Below are 12198 nucleotides of genomic sequence, written 5' to 3' on the forward strand. Positions count from 1 at the left end.
GTGAGGGTCTGGACTATGCCGAGACCCCGTAACAGCACTGTAGGGATTGCCCCCCACTTCACAGAGGAGGAAACAGACTTACGGGGGTCAAGTCACTTGTCCAAGGCCACACAGTGGGCAGCCAGAGAGCTAGGGTGTGAGGCCAGCCGTTCTGTCAGAACCCCCATCCCTTTCCACCACTTCTTGCCGGGCCCGGACACCGTGAGTGGGAGCGGTGGTGGGGGAAGGACGCGGAGAGCAGCATCGAACTTGGACTCGAGGGTCAGGAAGTGCTTCGCAGAGGAAGTGATGTCTCAGCTGAGATGCCCGTGTTACCAGGGAAGGGGTGGGGCTGGGCCGAGAAGGTATTCCAGGCAGAGGGAACAGCACGGGCAAAGGCCTGGAGGCACGGGAGCGCCTGGAAGGAAGGTGTTTGTTCTGGGCGTCCTGGTCGGTGTCGGGAGTTGCACACCCGTCTTTTGTGAGTAGAGTCCTTTTACTACAAGGGCTTGCTGAGCGCCTGGTGTGGATTCTGCACCATGTTGGGTGTTGGTTGGGGAATGGGCTTGGTGCAGAAGCGTGGCAGGAGGCCTGAGATGGGAGCATCAGCTCTGGGCTTTGGTGGAAGCCTGAGAGAAATGGAAGTACTTTGCAGACAGTGGAGGAGCCCTGTGTCCTGGCCTGTAACCCTGCAACCCTGACATCCTGCACGTGGAAAAGACGAAGTGAGAAACCAGAGCCTGGTGCTTAGTGGGCTCTCACCAAGTGCCAGGTCTAGAAGCTCAGACGGTGTGTCAGTGGTCAGCAGCCCATGTACCCCGTGGTGCCAGGAAGAGGGTGCCGTCCACGCTGGGGCCTGGAGGGGCCCTGGGCTGGCCTAGGGTCTCAGGCCGAAGGGAGCACAGCAGAGCGGGCTCTGCTCCCTCCCATCTGAGGGCAGAGGCTGGAGCAACCGTGGTTTTCTCAAAGGCGGTGGGCATAGGACCAGGGAGACCCTGCCAGGCTGGGGATAGGCTAAGCAGCTGTGGCATAGGAAGCTCAGGCCAAGGGCATTGCGGGGCCGGGGCTCTGGCCATGTCTGGAGTCCAGGTACTGGACACCTGCGTCCCTGTTTTGTCGTATCACATTCTTGGGCCTCGGTTTCTGCATCCTGATGTGGGTGGGGTTTGGGCACCTACTTCTCAGGCGGCGCCAGGGAATAAAAGAGGAATATGAGGGCCGGTGCTGGCTCAGCCCGGGGCAGACCCCCTGCTGCTGCCAACCCCCCCCCCCCCACCGTCCCCCCACAGTGGGACTTGGATGATTGGGACTGCTCCAGCCTGCCTGCCTCCCCCTTCTGAAGCCCACCTTTGTGGGGTGTGGCCTGGGTTGAATCATCAGACCCAAAGCCTCATTCCTGCAGCTGGTGAAGGCGTCAAAACTCCCTGAAGCTGCCTGGCTGGCCCTTCAGGCTCTGGACCCCTTTACTGGCCCAGACCAGCCCTTTCCCACCTTCTAGTGCCTTTGCCCGCTCAGATCCCAGCTCATTTTCCTGCTGTGCAGCCTCAGGGAGACCCTTCCCTCTCTGAGCCTCCCCTGGTCTTCGTGATCACTGCCTGAGGGGTTGTTGAGTCCCCGGCCTGTGAGCGGTCACGCTGGCCTTTACCCCGTGGCTCCAAGAAGAGCAGAGAGCTGCGATTCTTGCCTTTGGTGGGCGGTCGCCCCTTTTAAGCCATTCACTCTGGGGCCAATTATAAATAGACACATAATCGCCCCTATCTATAGAGATAAAACATATTCTTCAGAGATGAGCCGCCCCCCTCCCCTCCCCTCCCCTTCCCCCCCCCCCCACGCTGGCACACGCTCTCCGCAGTTGAGGGTGAAGGAAGGATCGGTGCTCCCCTCCCTCCTCCATCCATCCCCTCCTCCCTGCTGCTCTTCCATCTCCACCCTGCAGAGGTGAGATCCGGCAGGGGCCGTGATGTCAGAGGCTCAGCTGATGTCACCGCCCCAGCCCTGTGACTTCACTTGCCGGCTCGGGCAGGAGGAGCCGCGAGGAGGCTGAAAGACGAGAAACTGCCCCCCTTTTCCTTTTCCTTCTCCTTTTTCCCTCTCCCCTCCTCCCCAGCCTCGGCTTGGGGCTTGGGAGTTGCTTTCCTCCCCACCGGTCTGTCGGAGGGTCTGGGGCAAGTGCCAGGAAGGATGCTGCTGCAAAGGTAGCGGGCGTGCGCGGTGCTCTCCCTCCGGTCGTGAAAGTTTGCTCTGGTGCGCGAGGCGTGCCCGCTGGGCGCTCCGCCGCGCCGCGCGGCCCGGCCCGAGGCTCCCGGGGGGCGGGCGGGGGCGGGCAGGGGCGGGCAGGGCCGGGCCGGGCCAGGGCAGGGCGGGCAGGGGCCTCCCGGGCCGCCTTCCCTGCCTTGTCCCCATCAAAGGCCGCAGCTGCTCGAGTGGCGGCTGCAGCTTTGAAACTGCCATAAAGAGCGATGGAGGGAGGGGAGCGCGGGGGATGTTCGGAGCAGTGCCCAGGAGGGTGGCCGGGAGAGGAGGGGCGGGAGGGGGCTGCCCTGGGAGAGCGCGGGCGGCCGGGCAGCAGCAGGGGCGTGAAGGGCAGGGCCTTGGGTCAGAGTCCCAGGGGCCGAGTCACCATCACTGCCCCTTGTCCCCTCGAGTCCAGCCAGCTTCCGCAGCCAGGACCCCAGCAGGGAGGGTGCAGAGGCGGTGGGGCGCAGGGGCTGGCTTCTCCCCCCCCCCCCCCCATTATTTCCAGGCATATTCTTCCACCTCCAGCAGGCCATTTGTCAGCGGTGATTCGGGACAAAGGAGGGGGCAGTGGGTGGTCTGCTGCAAGTTGGGCGATGGGCACCGAGCGCAGCGCGCGGGCCAGAGAGAAACGCCAACAATTAAGAGGCAGATCGAGGGCTTTGCTCATTCAGGCTGTCGAGGGAGCCGTCATTTTGTGTTAGCGTGTGTGTGTCTGAGGTGGGAGGAGGAAGAGAGGGGAGAATGACAGGAGAAGGATTATGACATTGTGTTGTCTCTGTTTGTGGTAAATGCAAATTCGGCACCAGCAGCTTCCCGGGAAAAGCAGCAGCAAGTAACCCAGGCCAAGGCCTTGGCCCAGACCCGCCGAGGGAGCCCATGTGGGGCGGTTGGGGGTGTTTTTTTTTTTTTTTTTCCCTTCCCTTTTTTCTGTCTGGCGTGTGCTTCTTCCATTTATTTTTACAGTGAAATGCTGGAGACAGACAGGCCAGCATGGCAGGGAGGGGCTGGTCCTCCCTCCTCCCTGGCATGGCAGCCCCCTCCTCACTCTGCGGGATGCCCAGGCTGCTCTTCCGACCCCCAGCCATTGCCCCATCTTGGCCATCTCCCTGCGAGGTCTCTGTCCCCGGCGAGGGTCGCAGTCCCATCATTCTCTTCGCCTGGGCAGCCCGAGGTCTCAGAAGGCTAATTCTGCCCACAGCTGCTTCCTGAGGCTGCCTGGAGACCGGGGGCCTGGCACCGAGGCTGAGACGGGGCTTCAGAGATACAAGGCCGGGCTGGCAAAGGGTTCTGTGGCCAGGCTGGTGTTGGCAAAGTGTCCCAGGACCGTGACTCCTCTGACGGGCCCATGAGGGCAGGGAGCTTGAACTTGACCTGGCCCGGAAGCTTTAAAGCCCTGGGCCGCAACAGGGCTCAGGCAGGCACAGTAGCATGCATACAGGTGGTCAGTCTTTGGAGCAGATCTGCAGAGAGCATACAGGGTGGGATCTACAGGGTCAGGCCACCGCTCAGGTCCCAGCAGGAACAGAGGGTTCGGAGCTGAGAAGTGGAGGCAGGATCCCTTCTCAGATGGAGGGTCAGGGAAAGGCTGTGTGGCCAGCTGGGTCCAGCCTGTCACACACTAGGCCTCGGGCTGTGCCCCTCGTACTAGTCCTCCTTCCCTGGGAGCTGGTTCCTCCTCTTCTGCCTGGTTAAGTCCTTCCGGACTCCCTTTACCTCCCCCTGCCCTCCACTTGGATGGGCTGGGGGCCTGTGCCGTGCCCACCCCCCAGGCCCCCGCTCACAGCGCTGATCACACTGTGGTCACTGTGAGGCGCTTGGGTACGGGGACTTTCAGGGCATGCTCCCAGTGTTCCCAGCACCTGCCCAGAGCTGAGCACAGACAGAGTTTTGCCTGGAGGCCAGGGGAGCAGATCCAGACCCACAAATCCCCCAGGAAAGTAGGCCACCAGGAACAGGCACCCTGCCTCACACCCTGGGAGTGGTGATGGGCTCACTTCCTTTCGGGCAAACCTGCCCAAAGAGAATTTTTCCCCGTGGAGCCTGACACATGAGGGCAAATCACAGCCATGCCGGTGAGCTCTGTCTGCCCTGAGCTGCAGAGCCTCATGTGGCTAAATAATGTCCCTTCTAAAACTGGTGGTGGGCTTGTTTATCTACCCTGGCATTTCCTTCAGGTCCTGGGCGCACAAGCCAACCTCCACAGGGGAGCCAGGAAGTGCTTCAGAGACCATGGAGCAGCTGCCCGCCTGGCCTTCGTACGGAGCTTCCTTTGCCAGATGGAAAAGGCAGGAAGAGTGGATAGGCTCTCCCCAAGGCCAAGATGCCGGGGCTGTTCCAGGTCTGGGCTTGAGACCCTCCCCTGGCCAGGGGGTGTGGAGAGCACCAGGTGGGGAGCCACAGCGAGGGCCACCCGGCCGGTCAGCTCCCTTCACCCATCCCAGGTTCACGGAGACTGCCCTCGAAGCCGGCACCCTTCTGGCATGTAGAGATGGGAGAAGCATAGCAGGCCCTCTCTGGGTGGGGTGGGGTGGGGTGGGGGGGCTCTGGATGCCCCCAGTCTCAGGAATCCCGGGAGCTCTGGAGTCAGACAGTTCTGAGTGTTCCACGCCCAGCACGGAGCCCAGCGCGGGGCTTGAACTCACGACTCTGAGATCAAGACTTGAGTTGAGATCGAGTTAGGTGTTTAAGTGCCTGAGCCACCCAGGCGTCCCTGGAGTCAGACAGTTCTGAGTGGCAGTCTTCCCTGGCCGCTTCCTGTCTGTGTGACCTTGGGCAAGTCACTTAGTCCCTCAGAGCTGCAGTTTTAAAAGGCGGTGCCCTGGGGGCCGTAACCTCTACCTGCACACTTGTCTGGGGACTAAGAGACTGCAGGCACAGCACCTGCCCACAGCAGGTGTTCAGCTAGTGGCAGCTGTGGTTATGAGGGAGCTGGCTGTCCCAGCAACCCAGAGGCGCAGTGAGAAATGTTCTCCGTGGGGTACCCCGGTGAATTCTCATAGGACAGTTGAAAGGGGCTTCAAGGAGGAGGTGGTATTTGAAGGCCTTGAAGAATGAGTGGGACTTTGCCAAGCTGAGGCAGGGGAGGCGGTGTCACCAGAGGAAGAGCAAGCACAGAGCTTCCAGGGGTAAAAGGGGGGGTCACCTGGTGTGGCCGAAGCTCGGGGAAGGTTAGGGGGAGACAAGGCCCGTTCCCTTTGGCAGTGGGAGCCAGTTCTAGAGGAAGGGAGGAAGCTGAGTTGATGACAGAGTGGGCAGGTTTGACGCAGACATCTGGATCACCGCAAACTTGACTTCCTGGAGGCATTCATGGCTTAGGACGTCGGACAGTTCTCTAGGATCCTGGAAAGCAGGCTTGTTTTAGCTGCTCTCAAGTCAGGCTTCTCAGGCTGGTCTTGTGGTGTTGGGATTCGCAGACAGTCGCATATTTGAGTTTAAGGACTGGCCTGGATCTTCTTCTAATTTGAAGTTTCAGGGCTCCGGGGGTCCAGGACTGGCCCAGGCCCCGCTGTGAGTTAGGGCCGACATTGCCGGGGAAGTAGAATGGACGCCTGGTCTCTGACTTGGGTGAGAGTTCCTGGAGCAGGCTGTCCAGCCTGGGACCCTGAGGTGACTGGAAGCCCCTGCAAGAGGCCAGGGTGGCTATTCCCTTGAATCTACCCCAAGGGAGATGGCGGTACAACCAGAGGCAGGCTGTCTGAGATCACTGTGGCTCTGCCATTTACCAGCTGTGTGGCCTCAGCCAAGTCGACTGCCCTCTCTGAGCCTCAGTTTCTTAGAGTGATCCCAGTTCTTTTTAAAAAATTTTTCTTCTTAACGTTTATGTGTTTTTGAGAGACAGAGAGACAGAGCATGAGTGGGGGAGGAACAGAGAGAGAAGGAGACACAGAATCCGAAGCAGGCTCCAGGCTCTGAACTGTCATCACAGAGCCAGATATGGGGCTCAAACTCACAAACGGTGAGATCATGACCTGACCCAAAGTCGGACGCTTAACCGACCGAGCCACCCAGGCGCCCCAGGGTGATCACAGTTCTTAAATCACAGGGCTAGGGTGAGGATTGTGTAAGATAAATCTCACAAAGCAGTCAGCCCAGAGCCTGGCTCCCAGGGGCACTCAGTAACCATTAGCTAAAAGAAAAGTCAACCCAGGAGAGTGAAGGCTCTAGCACCTCCCGTCTATGGGCCACTCAGTCCCTCCGAGCCTCAGTTTCCCTAGCTGTAAAATGGCTGGTAATCGTGCCTGGTAATAATAGTTAACATTTATGTGCACTTACTGGGAGTTAGGTGGGATGTTTTAATTGTGTAACTGTGTGGTGGCTTATTGAATAAGTCTCCCCAACTCTGCCCAACATGCGAGGGGAGTGTGGGGAGGGGGGTGGGGCACCCAAGAAGCCAAAAGCCTACGGGGAGGAGCATGAGGGTTGGTGTTTTCTGGGTGAGGCTAAACTGGCATGCTTGGCAGTGTGGGCAAGACCAGAGGGGATCGGATGGCCGGGGCGTGAAGACCAGCAAAGGGCCCACTCGCCGCGGCCAATGAGCCACCTGGCAGAACCTCCAACACACTGTGGGGCCTCGAGCAAGCCATGGCCCCACCTCAGGCCTCAGTTTCCCCATCTGTATGACGTGGGCTTGGGCTTACTCACCTCTCAGGTCCCCACCTGCTATCAGGGGCTTTGATTCTCTTGTCTCGGGCTTTTTTTGGATGGCCTCCATGCAGATTGGGACTTCGGCAGCATCGGCTGCCCATTGAATTTTCCGGAAAGGGTGCCATCTTCCCTTCTATTCTGCAATCAGCCACGGTGCCTAGCCTTTCCCATTGCTCCTCCTGCCCCCACTCATACAGCTCACCCGGCCTGGGGTAGGGGGCTGAGAACATCCGGCGGGGCAGGCCCCGACACCATGCGACATGTGCTGTGTTGGGGGGATGCCCCGGAGTGTGAGCATACGGGGCTGGGAAACCACATCTGGCCCACACCTGGCTGTGCGCGGCTGAGCTGCCAGGGAACACCCAAGGGGTTCATCGACACTGTCTCCTCGGTGGGAGCTCTGGAGTCGGACTGTCGGCTCACCCCTTGTTCCACTGTGCTCTTTGCTGGGTGCTGGGTGCTGGAGGGCACCTTACTACCCGAGCCTGCTCGCTCCCTGGACCAGCAGTTTCACCTCAGGGGGCACCTGGGGCCAGAGTGGTGGAAACAGTCCTCAGGTGCAAGGTCATTGATTGAGCACCGTGTGGACAGCCCTCCGTGGCAGGCGATGTCATGACCCCGTTCTGCAGGTGGAAAAGCTGAGGCTCCAAGAGCTTAGGGAGCTTGCCCAAGGCTGCATTGTCTTCCGCTTCCCCTTTCTTTTTACATCACGCCTACTACCAAAAAGGAGCCGAGGCGGATTATAATGCAGGGAGCCCGGACGAGGCAGGACAGGTAAAGGGAGCCCAGAGACCACTAGGGGAGAGAGATTGGAGAGACAAAGAAGCCTGTGACAAGGCAGTTACCTGTCAGCTTGTCATTTCTTGCCCACACAGGATCTATGGGGATGGGACTAATGGTCATCCCAGGTGCGGGGGAGGGGCGCCCCACATGGTCCCAGCCCTTGAGGAATGCACATCCTCCTGTCCTGCCCACCTCCACTCAGGGCATGGGGTTAAGGGCTCTGCGTGGGTTCAGATCCTGGCTGTGTCACTCCCTGGCTGTGTGATCGCAGGCTAATTATTTATTGCTTTGAGCCTCAAGTTTCCTTACCTGTAAATGGGGATAATTGTCATACTCTGTGAGGGTGACCTGAGTTAATGCAGTAACTCAGCTCGGTGCCCACAGGAGAGCTGTAGGAATGTTCTCTATTGTTATCCCCTCAAACCAGTGCAGATGCCCCTCAGACGCTCAGTTTGCTGAGCACCTGCTCTGTGCCAGCACCAAGCCCGGGGAGCCAAGGATTCATCACACAGGCCCCTCCTGTGCTCTGGGCTAAGCTGCCAGCCTCAGGGCCTGGGGCTGAGTGTGTGGATCTGACGTGTAGTCGGAGCGGCCTGCGAGAATTGGTGTGTTGGCTCCCACTGCTGGCGTGACAGACATCCTGATGAAATATGTCATTTTGAAACATGTTTAAAAGAAATTTCTGGAGAGCTTTCTTACCCCCACGGGGCCATAAGTAGCCTGATTGTTGTCAGGTTCTAGACTCGGCTTTGGCACAATTTGCCAGGGTCCCTTCCTTTCCTGGGCCTCAGTTTCCTCATCTGTATAAGGGGGCAATAACCATATACCCTCCCGGAGAGGGTTGACCCCCTGTGAGACTGCTCCTGTGAAATGTAGTTTGTAAGCTCAAAAGCACCTTACGGCCGTCGAGATCTTTCGGTTCTGTTTCTGGTCATTTCGTGAGACGGTCATGGGCAGATGCCTGAGCCATGCCATGCATGCTGGATGCCGACCGACATCAGTGGGATGCTGCCCTGCTCTCAAGGGCTCCCTGAGTAGTGGCCTCACTAAACCCCTTGAATTTTGTGATTTCCAGAGAACGTGGAAGGCCCCTCAGGCAGCCTGGCCCCTTCCAGGGGAAATGCTGGTAAGTGTTTTGTTCTGTCTGTTGTTAGTTTGTTCCACAAATGTTTTTGGAGCAGTTGCATGTGCTGGGGATGAGTGCGGGATAACCAGAGGTCTGCCCTACCCTCGAGAGCTCAGTCCGGGAGGAAGGATTTGAAGACTCCATACGCACCTGACCGGATGCCCTGGGGTTCAGGGGTGGCCGGACGCAGAAGTATGCATTTTTCAGAAGATGCACATCCTCGGGGCCCCTGGCAGGATCATTTATAAATGAAATATTGACTGTTTCCTCTGTTCGGAATGTTTCAGTGGCTCCCCCTCTTGCCTTGGGATAAAGTCCCCGTGCCTCTTGTGGCCGACACAGTCCTCTTCCAGCTGCAGCTCTAGCTTTCTCGTTTCGCTTAAATTGCATTGGCCTTTTTCCCCTTCCTGCACATCCACTTGCTCCCTCCTGCCTCAAGACCTTTGCCTGTGCTGTGCCTGCTGCCTGGACCGCACTTCCAGCCTCAGCCTGTGGCTCCTTCTTATCTTTCAGGTCTCACCTCAAATACCCTGGATCCCCAATGCCCAGGGTCCCATTATACACCCTCTGTGCACCTGCCATGCGTTCTTACTAACGGGTACCTCACCTTTACCAAAGGATTGTTTATGTGTTGACTCGTTCTCTCTAGTGGCCCCATGGTGGGACTCAGCCCCGTGACAACAAGGGCCCTTGGACTCAGTGAATGTTTCTGGGGGGAATTTCTGATGAGTATTAAGGTAAGGCTCCGTGGAGGTGGTGGCCCTTGAGTGAGTCTTGAAAGAGATCGTACTTTCAGTCTCTAGGCAAGAAGGAAGGGCTTCCTGCTTTGGGCAGCAGAGAGGCACGTGGCAGGAACACAACTCACTTGGTTTAGCAAAGAGGCAGAACGGGACATGTGAGAGGGAGGGTTGGAGAAGTGAGCTGGGGCCAAACAAGGGCTCTGCGTTCGAGGTGAATGAGAATCGACTAGGATTCTGAAGCCACTTGGGACCCTTTGAAAACTTTTTGAGCCAGGGGCAGGAGGGTCGAAGCTGGCTTTGGGTCACTGTAATGAGTCTGCTGCAGGGATGGGGACGGGGGAGGGGGAGGCCGGGAACAGAGGCTACAGTCAAAAGGACCGGTTGGGAGTTGGGAGAAACCATCGACTGCTGTTTTCCGTTTCTCCGGAACCACACACGTGCGTTGTCCCTCGTCCTCCAGAGCCAGCAGGGAGCGCAGGGCAGAGACAGGGAACCTCACACGACATCACTGCTTCCAGAAGACAATCCTCCTGGTTGCAGGCCAGTCATTCCCGAGTCACTGGAGGGAGAGATGGAGACGGGGCAGGGTAGGGGTGCATCCATGTCCACGTTTTCTCAGCTTCCCCAACCCAGAAGGCAGCACCTAGCTATGTCTCCCTACACCTGTGTCCTGGTGCCTTCCCAGTGGCCAAGGGATTGTGACACAGAGGGGACTGGCCTGTGCCAGAAGATGGATAGAAGCATTTCTGTCAAAGCCCAGCAAACAAGACAGCACCTCCTTGCTCCCATGGGGGCACAGCCCACGCGGTCAGAAGAGCCAGGACTCTCAAGTCCCAGATCTTCCGCTTGGAGGCTGTGTGCCTTTGGGCATCTTGTTAGCAACTCTGGGCTTCAGTTTCTTCAGCTGTGAGGTGGGGGCTGTTCGGGCATGGTGAAGGTTAAACGTGAGGACACACATAGAGCCCCAAGCACAGCGAACACTGGGGGCTCAGGAAGTCGTGGTCGTATCATGGCTGCGTTTTTCTCCGCAGTCTGAATTCTTTGCAGCAAGCTTGGGCTTCAGGCTTAAAATGAAGAGCATGTCAACAAAACAGGATGGAACAAAGTCCTTTCCCAGCATGCCTCAGCATGTGGCACTGCCTTCCTGTGGAGCCCAGCAGTGATGAGGCTAAAAGTCTTGAGCTTTTCAAGCAGAAATAATCCCAACGGAAAGGAACCTCCCTATTGTCACCATGTGATAAAGCGATTGCAGGGGCTCTGCGGCCCAACCTGCCTGCGTTGATTCCAGCCCTGCCCCTTCCTAGCTGCTGTGTGCCTCAGTTTCCTCATCTGCCAAACAAGGTGACAGTATCCACACCGTAGGGCTGTTGTAAGGGTTAAGCAAGTTAATGCAGGTGCAGTGCTTAGAACACTTGTGTCACTACCGTTGCTAGATCATTTCATCTTGCTTTAACTCTTTGTGGTGCTGGAAGTGACTCAGGGGAGGCAGAAGGCTGAGTTCAGATTCCAGCTCTGTCGCTTGCTAGCTGTGTGACCGCAGGCAAATCTCTTAGCATCTCTGCGTGTCCATTTCCTGCTCTGTCAATGAAGATAACAGTCCCTGCCTCATAAGGCTGTTTGGAGGAGTGAATGGGGTTGCCCAGGTAAAGGGACCCGACTCCTCGGAGGCAGGCAGACCACTCAGCCCCTCCTCCCACCCATTCCGATTTCCAGAGGGGGAGATGGAGATTCTGAGCCATTGGATGATTTACTGAAGGACGTACGTTGTTGAGACCAGGCTGGGCCCCTAGTTCAGTGACCTGTGCTAGGCTGTCATGCCAGGGGCTGCCCAGGGAGAGCGGAGCCACTAGGGAAAGAAGTGCCAAGTGGGAGGGATGATCTCCCCTGTGGCCCGGCTGCAGGGGGCCTCCAGTGGCACAGCTGTGTCTCCTCCGGTGTTTTCTCTCTGCTCACCTGTGGGAGGAGGGAGTTGCTGCACAGCAGCTGCTACTTGGGCGGGCCGCGATCTTCTGGGTGTGGGGTCTGAGAGCCCATCGCCTGCAGACTGTCCCGTCTCTGGGGCGTTGGCGTGTCACTATGGGGAAAGACTGGTGCTGACCCGGTAGACCCTTTCACATCTCTTTCCCTGTCCGCCTGTAGATTTTGGGACTCTACGACTGAGTCTGCACCCGTCCAGTGTTTTTCAAATGCTGGGAAGCTTGGTGGTTAAGAGTGCAGCCTCTAAAGACCTGGGTTCCTATCCCAGCTTGGCCTCTTCCAAACTATGTGACTTGGGACCAGTGAATCTCTCTGGCCCTCTCTGTAATGGTGGTGATAACAATACCAACCTGAACTCACAGTGCCTGTTCCCAGTAAGCTTGGGTCCCTCTGGGCTGTGATTATCGTTACCATTTTTATGGATATGGTGCCCTGCCCTGCATAGGCTGTCCCTGCCCTGCAGATACGCACAGCCCTGTGGGAGAGATGGATACAGTCACAAACGGCGCCACGCAACCAGTGGGAGCTGAGGAGGGGGCCACAGCTTTGATCCTGGAGGGCTGGGGTGGAGGGGAGGATTGAGGAGTGCACCTCCTAAGCAGAGGTCAGTCACCGTGAGACCCTATGAAACAAATTCATGCCAAGGCCCTGTAGGAATCCACCCTCGCCCACCTCTGCATCCTCCTTGCTCCTTCCTTGTGTCTGCGCCGG

General features: G+C 58.0%; 1 protein-coding gene across 2 annotated transcripts in view; it reads left to right on the top strand.

Annotated features, from left to right (window-relative positions):
- Nucleotides 1-8719: 8719 nt before the first annotated feature.
- Nucleotides 8720-12198, top strand: part of TCF20 (transcription factor 20) — a 110196-nt gene continuing 106717 nt past the window's right edge. For both annotated transcript variants that reach the window (XM_086712123.1, XM_086712124.1), the window contains exon 1: nt 8720-8770. In XM_086712123.1, coding sequence (XP_086568249.1) covers nt 8765-8770 — 6 coding nt within the window. In that variant the 5' untranslated portion in view covers nt 8720-8764. The remainder of the gene's footprint in view (nt 8771-12198) is intronic.

This window comes from Puma concolor, chromosome B4 (genome assembly GCF_028749965.1).
Source record: "Puma concolor isolate L17-30 chromosome B4, mPumCon1.1.hap2, whole genome shotgun sequence".
Lineage (NCBI taxonomy): Eukaryota > Metazoa > Chordata > Mammalia > Carnivora > Felidae > Puma > Puma concolor.